The 16,073-nt window shown below is 39.3% G+C and overlaps 2 protein-coding genes across 3 annotated transcripts; one reads left to right on the top strand and one right to left on the bottom strand.

The window, feature by feature from the left end:
* Nucleotides 1–1,711: 1,711 nt before the first annotated feature.
* Nucleotides 1,712–7,020, bottom strand: parp16 (poly (ADP-ribose) polymerase family, member 16). 2 transcript variants are annotated; one of them, XM_035157604.1, is made up of 8 exons: nucleotides 6,926–7,010; nucleotides 5,447–5,632; nucleotides 5,077–5,273; nucleotides 3,767–3,904; nucleotides 3,471–3,677; nucleotides 3,174–3,345; nucleotides 2,939–3,083; nucleotides 1,712–2,162 (listed from the first exon to the last, which is right to left on the bottom strand). In XM_035157604.1, exons 3-8 carry the CDS (start codon nucleotides 5,263–5,265, stop codon nucleotides 2,027–2,029), a joined length of 987 nt encoding a protein of 328 aa, XP_035013495.1. In that variant the 5' UTR covers nucleotides 5,266–5,273; nucleotides 5,447–5,632; nucleotides 6,926–7,010; the 3' UTR covers nucleotides 1,712–2,026. The 2 variants fall into 2 exon arrangements, with proteins under 2 accessions (XP_035013495.1, XP_035013494.1); XM_035157603.1 differs by lacking the exon at nucleotides 5,447–5,632 and having other exon boundaries at nucleotides 6,926–7,020.
* A 1,810-nt stretch (nucleotides 7,021–8,830) lies between these two features.
* Nucleotides 8,831–14,388, top strand: scamp5a (secretory carrier membrane protein 5a). The gene is made up of 7 exons (XM_035155838.2): nucleotides 8,831–9,014; nucleotides 9,926–10,006; nucleotides 10,177–10,296; nucleotides 11,133–11,289; nucleotides 11,375–11,476; nucleotides 12,065–12,182; nucleotides 12,759–14,388. Exons 2-7 carry the CDS (start codon nucleotides 10,000–10,002, stop codon nucleotides 12,945–12,947), a joined length of 693 nt encoding a protein of 230 aa, XP_035011729.1. The 5' UTR covers nucleotides 8,831–9,014; nucleotides 9,926–9,999; the 3' UTR covers nucleotides 12,948–14,388.
* Nucleotides 14,389–16,073: the final 1,685 nt, after the last annotated feature.

The raw sequence follows: 16,073 nt of genomic DNA, 5'->3' as shown, positions 1-16,073 counted from the left end.
GTCTGACTAACCAATACTCTTCTTTTTGTTCATTCTTCTCTGTGTGTACACATCCTCATATCAGGCGTCTATTAGAACGACGGGATCCATCACCAAAGCAGGCCGCCTCCGTTATCAGGCCCATATATATCCGCCTCACTTCATTTTAACTGATAAAAACACTGGATAACAAAGGACTGTCAGCGTGCCAGCGGTCATAAACGTGCCCTGTCTGCGGCAGCCAGCCCCTGTTAAAGAGTGAATACGACACAAAAGCCTGGAACAAACGAAAAGTACAGGAGATTGCTATGAAAGAGTGGCCTTCACGTAGATTTTGATGTAAGGGGAAGAAGCTGCAGAGAACTGAATAACCTCACTCATACCCTCGAAACAATATCAATAAATATAATACAATATATATATATATATCTGTCTGTCCTGACTCTTATAATATATATAGAAGACATACAATTATCTATGTGTATAAATATATATATATATATATATATATATTCTTTTAGACAAAGTTGTAGCAGTGACAGTAGACAACTCTTCAAATATGGCTGCTGCTGCAAAGATGTTGCAGATTGTATAATGTGGATGCTTTACATGCGTCTTTGACCTGCAGCACAGAGGATCTGTACAATCACTCTAGGTTCATGATGAGCCCCAATATTAGTGTCACCAGGTCAGAATCTGAATGTGGAATATGATCACTATCTCTCCGTCTGATCCTGTGATCAAGAGAAGTTGACCTTTTGACTATAAACTGTTTCATCTGCAACATTAGTCCAACATTTTGTCATGCTCAGTGTATGAATTCTTGAGTTATGGCCAAAACATGTTTTATTTTGGGAAGTCACACTGATGTTGACCTTTGAACATTTAATGTTGATGTTCCTGATATCAGCTGTATGGACAAAAGTATTGGGACACCTACAGGAGGATTCACATCCCATTCTAAATCCATGGAGTTGGTTCCCCTTTGCAGCTTTAACAGCTTCCACTCTTCTGGGAAGAGTGTGTCGGTGGGAATTTTTGCCCATTCGTCCAGATGACCATTTGTGAGGTCAGACACTGATGTTGGTCGATGGGGCCAATCTCCGTTCGAGCTCATCCCAAAGGTGTTCGATGGGGTTGAGGTCAGGGCTCTGTGCAGGTATGTCATGTTCTTCCACACCAAACTGGCCCGACCACGCCTTTATGGACCTTGATTTGCGCGCTGGGGCAGAGTCATGCTGGAACAGAAAAGCTCCCGGCCCACCGTTTCTGTGAATTTGATGCCAGAGGAAGTTTTGTAACTCAGTTATTGATTCAGCAGAGCATCTAATTCTGTGAGCGTTTTAGAACAACCCATTCTTTCACAAATATTTGCAACGGCAGACTGTATGGCTAGGTTGCTTGATTTTATACACCTGAATTCAATAATTAAGAGGAGTGTCCCAATACTTTTGTCCATATAGTCCAAATGTTTGGGTGGACAGGCGGAAAAACACAAAAACATAATTTGTCTATTTAATTAGGCATAAAAATGAGCATTTAAAGTGGAACAATGTTGTTATTGCCTGATCTCCAGTCTGGCACCAGGAGTATGTCAAGTCAGTATAATTAGGTAATGTGCTCCTCAGTGAAAAATAAGTGAAAATACGTCTAATTGTCTGTCACGGGAAAGTTCAGTGTGCAACAGTTAAAAGACCGACCCCAGAAAACTAAAACCTCACAGACACAGAGCTTATTTATAAAACTGAATCTTTACTAAACAATACAAATTACAGAGGAAAGTTTGCATAACATTCTAAAAATGCAGAATGATCTTCTGACACTTTCAACAGATCTCAATGCAGAGTAGCAGCTATGGGTGCTATTTGAAAAGATATGTTATCTTTGTATAACAGTAATCTGAGCTACTTATACATAAATAAAGAAGAGAACAGTTTCGAAGGGCAAACAATGTAAAGGTGCATCTTTGCTCGGGCCTTCGGTCAGTCTCGGATCAGGAAGGCACCGCGGATAAAGCAACATCCAGACCGTGTGTCCCGTTGTCTCATCACCTGAAGAGTCTGCTCCAAAAGGATACGAAGGTGTTGGAGTTAAAGGCACCGATGAATATGAGCAGCAGAAGGTAGAGACTCATCATGATGGCAAAATGGTGTCGCGTGAACCAGGATGAGCTGCGGGAATGTCTGAAAGGAAACACAAAGCAGCCTGGTTTCACAACTGCAGAGACATCTGCATTTATTTGTTTCCAGAAAAATATTTCTTTTGCACAATTAATCATATTTAATAAGGAAAATGTTTCCCGTTTTCACTATTTTCCAAATTAAAGTTATTTGCAGATTAATTGATAATGAAAATAATCTTTACTTGTCGTCCTATATTTCAGAACAGTTTTCTACAGGGCACAAATTTTAAATATCATTAAAAGTAAAATGAGATAAACATTTTTTAAAGTTATCTGTTAACCTCTGAGATGTTATACATATATTCTCCTTTTAGTTTAGTTGATTTGTCATGAAGAACTAGTAACATTGAAACAGAACTTCCACGTATTTTCTGTTTTTAACATTTTTGTCACAAGCCCAAAGAAATGACTGTAACTACTTACAAACTCAAAACCAGCAGCTGATTAAATAATCACTCAATAATAAGAGTTCCTTATGAGAGGCTGGTTATTAATGTGTTTATTCATGTGTTTGGGAGGATTTGAAATATTAAAAATCACTCCACTGCTAGAGATGGTGCTTGTGACCGGAGCTACATATGGAACATGGCTAACATAGAGAGGAAAATGTGTCAGCAAACCATGTGATATGTTTAAACGCTAAAAAACTAGCAAGAAAATTGTCCTTTAGTAAAGATCTTAATTTGTTGTTTTAAATAGCTTATCCATACTTTTTGTGTGTTTAGATCCTTTGCCACCAGTGACCAATAAACTACATTTGACCTGTGAGACTTTTACCTGGACAGGTGCCTCTTCTGAGAGTAAACAAGCAGGTACTTGACTCGCAGAAGCTGATTGTTGGTGACAACAAAGTACTTCTGTGGTACGTCGCCTCCTTCACTGTTCTTTGCTCTGGAGCGCTGACGGTCGATGGTTTCAGAGTCTGAAACAAGTGTGAGGTTTTGATATGCAGCTATTTAACACACGTATGATTCATGTTTTCTGAATACTACACATCACATAGGGTTCACACCTTTTTTCTTGACCTGGCACTTAACATCTGGATGATCAATGACTTCACACAAGGCAACGCAACTGAGCAGTGAACCCAGGAGACTGTCTCTCCAGCTGCTGCTGTGGGGACTATAGAGGACAGCCATGCTTAGGTCACTGGTGAGGTAGGTCCCCTCTCCAAACACTGAGTTCTGTGCATCCAAAAACAGAAATCAGATTGAACAGATGTAAGTTTATACGTTATCAGTCAGACACAACCAGGCATCTTTGATTTCCACCTGGTCTTTCATCCTGTACAGTTAAAGAAGGCACTGACCTTGTTAAGGTGACAGTGCAGCCCGTTGTGAATGATTGAGTGAAAGTTCTCCAGACGGCTCCCGTGGAATGCATAGAAGACGTCTCGTCCTGCCCTCGTCTTCTCGAACCTGGCGTTCAACTGCTCACAGTAATCCACCTCAAAGAGGAAGTCTGGCACAGGCGCAGAAATCCCTTCATTTTCTGTCAAGTTGCACAGTTTGGCATACTGGTGGAGAGCAGAGAAACAGACTGCCATTAAAACAATAACCAGTTACAGACACTGTGATTTATGTATTTATAGGTGTAATGATCTACCTCATCCTTCTGCAGTGTCTTCACAGCAAAGCTGTTTGAAGAGAGAATCCAGTGTGTGAGAGCCAGATGATGATCTGCCTCTCCAGGTCGCAGTCTCACCAACTCTCTGACACCAGGCAAAGACTTCACATCTCCCAGCTACAGAACAAAAGAAACTGTTTTGGTGCAATGGCATACATATGTCTTCCCTTTCGGGGAAATTAAAACTGTGTTGTCCGTTTTTCTGAAACTGAGTCATCACCTCTGCAGTGATGTCACCATCACAGATTCCTGTATCATCTTGAGTATGACACAGAAACTAAAATGCAGATGTGTAATGAATAGATAGTAACATATGCACACGGAAAAATCTAATATTTTTAATACATTTTATTTACCATTTTTTGATCAAATATTTTTAATGCTCATTATAATAAATTAGAATATAATACTAAATATATATAATATACTATAGACTGTGTCCACTTTATTAAGAACAACTACATATAACATCCATCTTCTGAGGAAACTGAAAAGATCTCAATCTTTATGAATTCTAACTGCCGCTTTAAGTGTGTGTAGAATATTTTTCATTGTAAATAAACAGTTTTGCACTCGAGTATATAGGTATATAGGTGTGTGTGTGTGTGTGTGTGTGTGTGTGTGTGTGTGTGTGTGTTAGAACTTGCATGTGCAGCCTCTACTGTTGTCTTACAGTCATTGAGCTATACCTGATAAATGAAATCTCAAAATCTTCCTACATGCCAGTGTTCTATAATGTTAACAGTCTTTCCTTTTTATTTATAACTGGAAGCACTGTTGTTTGTTGTATGTTCAAATATTGTTTATAAAAGGAGTGTGTCTTGAAGTAAATGGGGTTTTGTTGTTTTTTGCCATGATATTGAATGGTATTGAGAACTGGGAAATTTCATGGGATCGGTATCGACTACAAATCGTTTGGTATCGTGACATCCCTATTACCCACCATTTGTGTTGTTTATATATTTGAAACATTTTCTCAACTACTTGTTTTAAATGTGCCTGTGTTTGTGTCTTGTTGTTCACCTTTATTTACTGACACACTGCCGCCTTTAACAGCACATTACTGCCACCAAGTGTACTGTACATGTGTAACATGTGTAACATGCCACTACCATTCTCATTATGTGCATATGCAGCTTTATTAAAAAAAACTAAAATGTCACTGAGCTTTCGGTTTACCTGATGTAGTTGTTGCTTCATTGACAATAACAAAAAACTAGGTTGTTTAAAATGCACATTCGTAAAACGTTAGAAATATAGATTGTTCAGAAGCTATAAAAGTTTCCTACCAGCTCCTCAAAGTCCTTATTGTCATCACTTATGTATCTGGGTGGGAAGGGTCTGAGCAAAGAGTCCCGCTTGTAGTTCTGTGCAGCAGCAACAAACAGGCTGCAGCGGAGGTCTGCTGCAACCGGGTCTCTGTGCAGACAGGAGCACACCAGCTCTCTGACGGCTTCGGTTGGGAGCGGAGGCTGCATTCCCAGCTCTGCAAACAGAGGAGATAAGATAACACACTAGTGAGAACAGCTGAAACACTAAGTTAACACTTCCACATACAGTACTGTGCAAACATTTATCGGATTTAAAGTAGCATGAGGATGCTTTAAAAATAATTCCATGAAATGGTTTTATGTATCAATAAGCGTCATGCAAAGTTACTCAATAGTTTCTTCTGTTGTTTGTCTTTTTCATGTAATCTCAGACTGACTCCATGACAGTGAGATCAAGGCTCTGTGGAGGCCACACCATCTGTTGCAGGTAGAGTTGAGCGATCTTTCCCACAGTCAGATCGTCCTGTTGTAACACTGTGAAACTGCCAAAGGTCTGTCCATGATCTCCTCGCTTCTGTTTCAATATGTGCAAGCATTTCAATACTCAATCTGATGGTTATATTATCAATTAATTTATTAATCTCTGAGTAACAAGAAATACCCCAACATAATTTCCAGAGACCAGAGTGGCATTTTCAAATATTTAGTATATTATCAAAAAAGCTAAAAATACTTGAGAAGCTAGCGTCATTAAATATTTGAACGTTTGGCTTGAAAAAAATTACTTCAGAAAAAAATAAGTTATCAGAATGACAACAGGTCCACCTCATCGATTAGTCCAAAATGTGTGGGGATGGGTATTTCGGCATCTTGTCTTCTTTTCTAGTCTTCTCCCTCCTCTTATTCTCTTACTTCAAAACATAAGACATTTTCTAATGGTAACACCAAAGACTGTAAATAATGATATAAGGGTAACACACACTTTGGCATTGAATCATGTTCTTCTCGTGAATCTGATTATCAGACACCTGACATAATTATTATTTACGTATTAAAGTAAAAAGATTTTTGTAGGTGGCTAATGTGGAGATCATTTTAACCATTTAATGTAAATTAAACCATGGATACCTCTGCAGATTACTTTCTCCATTAGCTGATTGATTGTTGTTTTAATCTGAAAATAGTGAAAGTCTTCACACTTGCCCAGAGTGTCATCCTAACGTTTCTGCAGCTACAGGTTGAAAAAATTAAATAAAAGTAAATTAAGAGGAAAAGGCACATTGTCATATATGAGAAGCTGGAATCATCAAGAGTTCTTTGGAATATTTGCATGAAAAAATAAATAACTTCTGGATTTTCGGTCAATCAACTATTCACTAGGTGTTTCAGCCTGATTTATAGACTATAAGATGGTTTAATATAATCACAAAGTTTGATATAGTATATGTTCAGTATATTTGTAAAGTAACAACAGCTGTCAGTGCAGTAAAGTATTTTCCTGACATACAGTGCAGTACAGGTAGGAAATAGCATGACAAGACAACCCTCAGGTACAAGTAGGTAACAGTTGTACTTTAGTGCAGTATTTGAGTAGCTGCATGTGCTGAGTTAGGACTCCACTAAAGGTTTAACGTTAGCTGACATTAGCAACATCGCTTTTTACTACTTGGAATTAGCAGGGTCGACGCTAGCTAACGTTAGCTGAGCTACAACAAGTGCACAGCTGAAATATCTGTCGTCGAGTGGCGTTACTGACGATAAATACAGATTTGTTGGACCACCGTGTGACCCTACGTGTTTCATAAACACACCCCAGACATGTTTCATACGAGAAAAACAATAGTTGAGCATGATTATTGGCTCTTACCTTCCGTCCTGCTCCACTCATAACACTACAGGAAATGCTAACCTTAGCTTCAGGCGCTGCTGTGTTCATGTGGTCTAGAAAAGTCGGAAGTTTGGAAGCATCGGGAACAGAGAAACGTCAAATAAATTCGCTAAAGGAAACACGTTGGACTCGAGTCAACGCATTGATGTAAGAGTAGAAAATAAAACTAAGAAACGTGGTAAAAATAATAATAGAATATTGTTGTTGGTTTTCTCCTTCTCGTTATATGATGGGCTCTGGAGTATCGAAAAATTCCAATTTTCGAGGGGGCATAAAAGCAGCATCCATCATAACTTTAGTGATTTCTCCTGAACTACCAGTTTATCAGGAACACCCAGCTGGAACTAACACAACAGTCCTGTAATAAATCCTCCCTGTAAGAACGTTTTAATTATCTATTTTAATCAAAAGAATATGATTCAACTCTAGGAGAACTTTGGAGGATGTAGTTTGCTCTTGAGTTTAAATAGTCCACTATACTTTTGCCAAAATTGTTTTTTAATTAGTAAGTAAGTAACAAAGTCTCTGCATAGACTGTATCATGGGTCTGGATCTCCCCCAAAACCCCTCAAACCTTGCAACTTCAGCTCCTTCTTCTGCTACAGTCCATCAATGGCACATAAAACAAAAGCTTGTCTATTAGAATCCCTCACCTCTCTGTTTGCAACCTTTTACCATATGAACCATCTTTGCTTCTCCTCTGGTAGTGATCTGTTGACTATTCAGTATGCAAACTTAAAATAGAATTTGCAGTAGTATTTGCATAACTGAGCTTGAACTTCCAGAGAACAGTCGACTTCCTTTACCTTTTATTATGAGACACATATTGTGAAGCCTCATATGGTCCAATAATAATTAATAGTTTTTAGATCAGATATGAGCAGTTAATATCTTTTAAATCAATTAGATTTAATTAAGGTGGTTTAATGTCAGTAAAATCATGTGTTTGGAAATTCATTCAATGCTGCTAATTCCCTGCTGGTTTTATTTTTCATATACTGTCACGTCTGTATGATCATGAAACCGGTTTTGAATTTCATTTTGTGTGGTATAAAACGTCTTAAGAAATCCTGATGTTACTTGTTTATACATGTAAACATCCTGGTAAACAGGTTCCCCCCTCTTGTATCACAGTGACATTCTTCTCCATCAGAGCAAATCTGTCAAACATCTTGGAAATAAGGTGGCTCTGAAGTGCAAATCCAAACGTCACATCACAAAACATAACAAATGAGAAACCACAACATCAAATCACATAAAGAGATTTTACCTCCACCAAGGAGGTTGTATGTTTTCGTCTGCGTTTGTGTGATGCAAAAACTACTTTATAGATTATCATGAAACTTAATGGAAGGATGTGGTATCAGTCATGGAAGCACTGATTACATTTTGGCATGGATCCAGATCAGGGAGCAGATCCAGGAATTATCTTTACTTTCCTTGACATTGTGAGATACAGTGTTTCTCAACATTTGTGTCGATTTCTCAGAAAATGACTGATGGATCGTGATGAAAGGGAATGTTTAGTGGACTGATATTTATGAGTGTGTGTAATTAGGTGCAGATCCAAATAAATTTTAAAAAGTCACATTTTGTCACATGAAAACTTGAAAACATAAAAGCAGTAATAGGACAATAAAAATAAATGAGAAGTATACATGAATATGAAAACCATATATTAATATATTACACCTAATAGTAGCTAACAGGCAGCCAATCAGATCCGTCTATTTGAGGCCTCTTCGTTTTCAGCACTGTGGACAGCATCACGGAGGGGGCGGGGCTTGTTGGAATTCTTCTGCTCTCTGATTGGTCGGTTTCGGACCAGCAACAAATCCCTTGTTATGTTCCTTGAGGCCCCGCCCCCATGCTCCCACCCTGGCGGGGAGATGCGTGCGTGAAAGAAAAAGACCTGACGTCACGTGACCGCCTCTTACTCCCGGACCGACCATCATCTGAGGATAAAGACACTTCATTTGTCCCATCGAGCGCCACGTTCCTCTGGTGTGAATCCGTAGGATGCTTTTTAAACGAAACGGGATTGTGGCGACATTGTTGCACTGAAGCGGTAAGGCGCTTTAACCATTTTCCATTCATTACTCTGCATCCAGGGAGAAAAGAGAGAGAGATAGAGAGAGAGATAGAGATAGAGAGAGAGAGATGGGGGGAGGGCAAAGGGATTCAGAGTGTTAAATAAAAAAGATTATCTGGCTTCAGCAAAACATCCAAGTCTGTGTTCGCGCCGATCATTGTCCGGATGATGATGGAGAAGAGGAGGAGGAGGCGGCGGCACCGTGTCGCACAGGCTGAAGGACGCTTCTCCATCGTCTGTGATATCACGATGCACTAACGCAGCATCCCTGCCATCGTCCCGGAGAATCACACATTCCGGGACAATGCTCGGATCACTGTGCATTAAATCCACCAATATCGGTGCGTTTGGTTGTGGCAGGGGTCGCTTTGATCTGTGGGAGAATGATGCCCTTCAGAGCTGCTGCCACATCCTCCATCACGAGCGTTGAAATGCGGTCGGCGGACACAATCAAAATTACTTTTAGGAGAGTTGATGTAATCAATAGGAGGTAATAGTAATAAAACTAACACCTGAAATGTATGGTCCTATCTATAATCTCTATAGGCCCGCAACACGCCTATTGTACCCACATAGGTTATGCATGGGAATCACGACAAGGCCACAGTGGTAGTCAGAGCGAGCACAGACCCACACAGCTGGAATACGTGGTGGAGAAACCCACCTTCATCACGTCGACACAATGAATGATGCTGCCAGATGTGTGGATGCCCTCAAAGGCTTGGGCACCACCTCTGATCAAATCATGAGGGGATTCAATGTCGTTTATTGTAATGAAGACAGTGTGTGCATGCTGCTCCACAGGGAGGAGGCCTATAGGACTTTGGCCTGTTGGCTAACAAGGAAATACATGTGCACTTAATAAAACTGTTTATTGTTGTTTGCAGTCTGGTTTTCAAGGCAGCTGGTGTTGAAGTTTGCGAGTCTTTTTGCAAGTGGAGGAAATTACTGAGCGGTCATCATGGCAGGTAAGATTGGCTTCCTGTTCAGCTGCTGCATGCATGTGATGTAGGGTGTTTGGACAGTGCACAATGAACCCGTGTATAAGGCTCAGTTGTAATCCACTATTCAGCTATCATGACTAAGTGTGAATTCAGCGTGTGTGGGAGCTGTGCTAAACTGTGCCTTTGTATCGTAGAAAACAACTTCCCTCCCCTGCCTCGATTCATCCCCCTCAAGCCATGCTTCTACCAAGACTTCAATGAGATCCCAGACCAGCGTCGCACCATGTGCAAGAGGCTCTACTACCTGTGGATCTGTAAGTGTGCCTGCAGTCAGAGTTTGTGTGCCAACTACTGGCTCACAGGTTGGATTTGTGTGGCTATATGAGCTGTTAACCTGTGCACTGCTTCTGATCTCTCCTGTCACTTTGTTTTACCCTAAATATTATTACTCAGGCAGTCCAGTAAAGCTGTGGGACCAGACTGACTGGTCTCACCACAGGGCACGCAGCCAAATTCATAATTTATTTTCCATTCTCTTTAGCATTTTTTTGCATAGAGCTCATGTCTCATGTGACACATTTGCTATTTGATGTGGGATTTAAAAAAAAGAAGCTAATTGCTACATATTCTCTGGTTCCACCTATGTGAGGATCTACTGCTTTTCTATGAAAATTCACTTTCTTTCGGTCTGTTGTTCTTTCAAAACGAGACATATAGTATTTATAATTTACCGCATGATTTTTATTATTACATAGATCAAATGACTAATCATGAATCAATCAAGAATCTGTAAATAAACAATAGTTTGAGCCCTAGTTATAACAGTATATAGTAGTAATGTTTCAAGTTGTGATATTCTCATGAGCATCATGGTATCTTTTTCATTACCACTTAGGTTCTGCCATTTGAAACCAAGAACGTAAGTCTGGTATAAAAGTAGAATAGTCTACACGTTTGGTACTGGTTGAGTAGAAATTGTGTGCTGTGTGTGCTAAATGAACTGTAGCTTTGAGTATTAGATGAAATTCATAGTTATTCAGTTCTGCTGAGTTATGATTGATATACACGTGTGGGTATATCTACCATGGAGGTTTTATCCTTAGTCTGTCATGTTCTGTTCGTCTTTGCTTCTCCCCTGTGTTGCTGACAGTGAACAGCGCCACACTGGCTGTGAATCTGATTGGCTGTCTGGCATGGATGTGCGGAGGTGGTGGAGCGACCAACTTCGGCATGGCCTTCCTGTGGCTCATCCTCTTCACCCCCTGCTCCTACGTGTGCTGGTTCAGGCCCATCTACAAGGCCTTCAAGTGAGCGGATTCCACTCTGACCACACACACTGTCTGCTTCTGCTGAATCACATAACTCAGGACGTTTGTTCTTCTCTCTGTGCAGGACAGACAGCTCCTTCAACTTTATGGCTTTCTTCTTCGTCTTCATGGCCCAGGTGGTGATTAGCATTATCCAGACTGTTGGCATTCCAGGTTGGGGAGTGTGGTAAGAACTTTCAGTGGATTGGTAAATCAAAAACAGATAATTAATTTTGATTGAGTAAATTTAACAAGATTAATTAAAAACAATATAACCGTTACCTTTGGCCGCTATTGGTCTCTCAATCAAAACGATAACAATAGACCTAGTTTGACGATATTGTGAAGCAGAGTAGGATCATGGGAGTTGTGGTCTTCACCGACGTTTCTTGTCCCATAATCTTGGGTTGTCTGGTTCCCCTGTGCGTTTGCGCTTTACTGGTTGAGCTTCAGCAGCACAATGCACAGCAAAAGGCAATGAATAATCATGATCTTTTTCGAGTGACCAACACAAACAGTGGAATCAAAAAATGTCTTACTGTCTAGCAGTGTGTTTTTCTTCCTTTCTTTGCTAACAATATGGCCATACCGACCTAGAAGGGGATTTTCTGTCAGTGTGTAAAAAATGGGTACAAAAAGTTATGCGTTTTAACAGTGATTATGTCCTGTCAAACAATTCTCCAAATATGTGGCTACCACTAATGCATCATTATATTTGTGTTATGTCATAAGTTTGTTACGATGATGTTGACTCTCTTATTGTCTCCCCCCCCAGTGGCTGGCTGGCTACCATCACCTTCTTCAGCACCAACATTGGGTCAGCTGTGGTCATGCTGATTCCCACCATTATGTTCACTGCAGTGGCTGTGCTCTCCGTCATTGCCCTCTCAAAGGTGATTTATTCTGTACATGTCTACTTTTTCTCAGGAAAACAAATGTTGCACATTGTGTGGCCTTTTCCAACACTGGCCCCAACCCCATAATAATACAACCAATTTCATTATGTGAATGCTCATTACATGGTAAATCTTCTCATCTCGACCAACTATCCAACATGACATGAATGCAGCAAATGTATTTGCACATGTGCAAACAACTTTAAATAAAAAATAAAAAAATTGAATTGAATTGAGTAAATTCAACTAAATTAAATAAATTGGAAGAAGGAAAAAACAGCCAGCTGGCTAACGTGCTAACTGGCTAGCAGTGCATCTTTCCTTTCTTGCCGCAGACGTTATAGCAGCTCATCATACAACACGTACAACTTAAAAATGTACTTTTTGGTCAAAACACCTATGAGTAATTAACTACATGTAAAAACAAATCAATAATATATACTGGTGCTGATCTCTGAGCAAAAAGTATAATTTCACCTCAACTTTTAGACTGTAGACTCTGGTTTATTTTTAACACAGTAAGGATAGTAAAATACTTTGTCAATCACAACCCTCATGCGCTGTCTTTTATAGGTTCATAACTTCTACCGCGGTAGTGGGGGCAGTCTGGGTAAGGCCCAAGAGGAGTGGACCACCGGGGCCTGGAAGAACCCCCACGTGCAACAGGCGGCTCAGCAGGCGGCCATGGGCGCCGCGCAGGGAGCCATACAGCAGGACCAGTACTCAGCAGCTCCCACCTACAACTACGACGACCCAATGTAGGACAGAGGCGGGGCCAGACTGCCAAGTGGGAGAGATATAAAAAGGGATCAATTAACACAAATCAGAACTAGGTGCCCTTCATTATGATACTGTACAAGCTGAGTTCAAAACGAACAATGTAGAGGAAAGTCATATTTCTTGTGGAATTGTACTTTATTGAATTTTGAGTTAATCCTTTTTATATTCCGTTCACATTTAAATCAGCCGGTTATTAAAAAGCTTCTTCTTTTAAATCTCTTATGCTGCTCAATTTTAGCTGGTCAGTGCGTGTGTTGCTTTTTAATGGAGACACATAATATAGCTAATGCTAATCCCCTGAGCTTCATCAGTTTATTTAGGTCGGTTCATCTTTGGTCGACACAGGGTGACTTCTCTGCCTCCGCCTGTGTCACACTTTTAAAACACTCACTTTAAATATGTTTTAAGAAAATACAACAGCTATTTCATTAGCATGTCTACGTCACCAAATGCTAAAACAATTTTGCCCCTAGTTCTTAGCGTAGGTTAGCGTAAAGACTATCCAAATGTTACAAAAAATATACATCTCAACGAAACGAGATTTAATATGTTAAATAGTGATCAAATATTGATTGATTGGTGAGCTTTAAATGTTTTTTTTGCATTTGGACGAAGCCAAGATGGTTATTTCCAGTCTCAGTTCTGTGCTAACAGGCTAGTAGTCGGATTTATCATACAGACATGAGTGGAATTGATCTTTTCATCCAAGTTTTAGCAAGAAAGCGAATTATTCCCAAAATGATTCCTTCAAATTTGTGTGTAGTTAAACTTTGAGGCTTTTATTTAGGAGAAACACTTTCCTTTCAATAAATATCTGTATTTTAACCCTATTCTTTTAATAGAGAAAGAAAAAGTTACATTTGACCAAAATCTTAATCAGAATCTAAAAAAATAAGCCAACTGCATTTTCAGCTTTTAAATCCAGTAGAAACAGTTTACACTTCATGTTTCAATGACCTGCTTTATTTTTTTCGATTCCATTAAATTCTGAAAAATGTCACATTCTCAGGAAATTTGTGATAGCTGGTTTTAAATTCTACACCTGTAAAGCCCTTAAAGTGTCAACGTCTCGGGCCGTTGTCTCCCTTCTTCACCACTATTTAACCCGTCTGTGTTTTGGTGTGTTCGGTTTTGTCGTTACCTCCTGGTTTCGTGTTGAGCAGGTTGATTTCAGTTAAAGGAATTATCATAATGATTACAATGATCAAGTGAAGCACATTCAGTATTTAGGATTGCAGTTCTTTGGATAAAACATTCCAAAGTCATTGTTGTATAGGTCAAAACGGACAGAAAACCAAAATGCTTGCAGGCTGAACAATACAGTAAATATTAATAATCATTGTTGTCGGTGGTCATAGCATTGTATGAAGTGATGGATGTTTCCTCCCTTGGCAAATTCTTCCACTAAACCCCTACATGTAAATGCTTAAATGGCTACTTGTTTCTGAAGCTCTGGATTTCAGGCCTTAGTGTGTCATTTCGTGGCTGTCGGTGTTATTCCATGAGTAGGTGTGATAATGACATTTATAAAAAAGAAAATATAGAATATAAAATTCAAGCCAATTATTAAAAGTGAAAGTGAGAGAGCCCTCGCGAGGCCTGACGTGTTTCGGAGACAGCGTCATGAAAAAGTTGTTTTTTTCCCCGCCTCGTGTCACTTTGACTCTTCAACACTCAGTAGATGGTTATTACAGTGAAACAGTATTAGACTTGAAACAAATGTGAAGTATCTGAATGCTCGTTATTTCAAAACCCGTGAGTCGTCTCGTCTGATCGTGATGATGTGGTATTCAATAGGCTGTTTGTTGTTTTCCTTTTTTAGGCGTTTTTTGTACCAACCTCGTTTTTCATTTTTTGATGATATGTGTGTGAGTGTGACGAACATGTTCATTGCGTCTTTCCATGTCTGTGGAAAACCTATTTTTTTTATTCAATTTGTTTCGGTGAAAATCTTAAGTAATGTTTGCACTGGGTTGCCTGTTGACATCAATGCAAACCTAATTCACAGTGAATCACAGTGTAGCAATACTAACATGACTATATTATAAACAGTAGAATTCTTAGGATTGAGTGGGGTTCTGTTGTGCGGGCCTCAAATATGGAGACAAATACCAACAACCATAACATAAAGGGTTATGAATTAAAAAATGAAACAGGGGCCTGTTTTTTCCAAGATGGACACCATTAGTATAATTTTACAACTGCATAACATTCTCACCAGCAGATGCACATACAGTAGTTATAGTAGTAAAACATACCATTCACATGCTCATCTGTTAGCAAATGCACAACGTTTAGCTCTAAAAGTGTAAAGTTATGCACAAAGATGAACAAAGAAATTCTCTCTGTTGCAGCAGTAATACTCGTGGTGGGTGTTTGGATCAGTCTGCCACATGTGCATACAGCAGTGTCAACGTGTTTATGGAAATTGCAGCTGTAGTTGTCGTGTAGCAGGAACCTCAGTTTACTTCATCTCATGTCGCTGTATCAAAGCTTCTGGAAGCCATCTCCCATTTAACTCCCCCACACGTGCTGTATGTTGTTTATGTGTGTTAATGTTATTTGATATATATTAATTACGAAATGAAATATGTATGAATGAATAGATAAAATAATAGTTATTGAAAGGTTCAATTTGAATAATAACTACAATATTTGTTGTCACTGGAAACAGTGTGAAGGTGGAAACAATTCAATATCATTTTTCCTTAACTAGACCAATGACAGCTATTTCAAGGATTGAACTACAAATAAGGCATTCATTTTGAGTATGACTACCTGACTGATATTGAGTCTTAATAATATTTAAACAGGTCTTGTTGCCTCTGGTTTTGTTCTTCAATAAAAATGTAATACAAAATCAAAACAGTATGAAAATTGTAACAGTGAAAAAACATGATGGTAGTTTAACCTGTAGTGTAAAATGACAAGAGTGGTTAAGATTATAAAAGTGTATGTATATGCACTTTTCTAGTCTTGACCTCTAAAAGCACTTTTCTCATTTGCCCATTCACACACACATCCACACAATGCATCTATGTGCAGCACTTTATTTATCACACATCAATTACAACTTAGGGTTCAGTATCAAACCACCGACCCTCTGGT

Source organism: Hippoglossus stenolepis, chromosome 5 (assembly GCF_022539355.2).
Source record: "Hippoglossus stenolepis isolate QCI-W04-F060 chromosome 5, HSTE1.2, whole genome shotgun sequence".
NCBI classification, from domain to species: Eukaryota; Metazoa; Chordata; class Actinopteri; order Pleuronectiformes; family Pleuronectidae; genus Hippoglossus; species Hippoglossus stenolepis.
The sequence above is the reverse complement of the archived record's forward strand: the minus strand, read 5'-3'. Positions and strand labels throughout refer to the sequence as shown.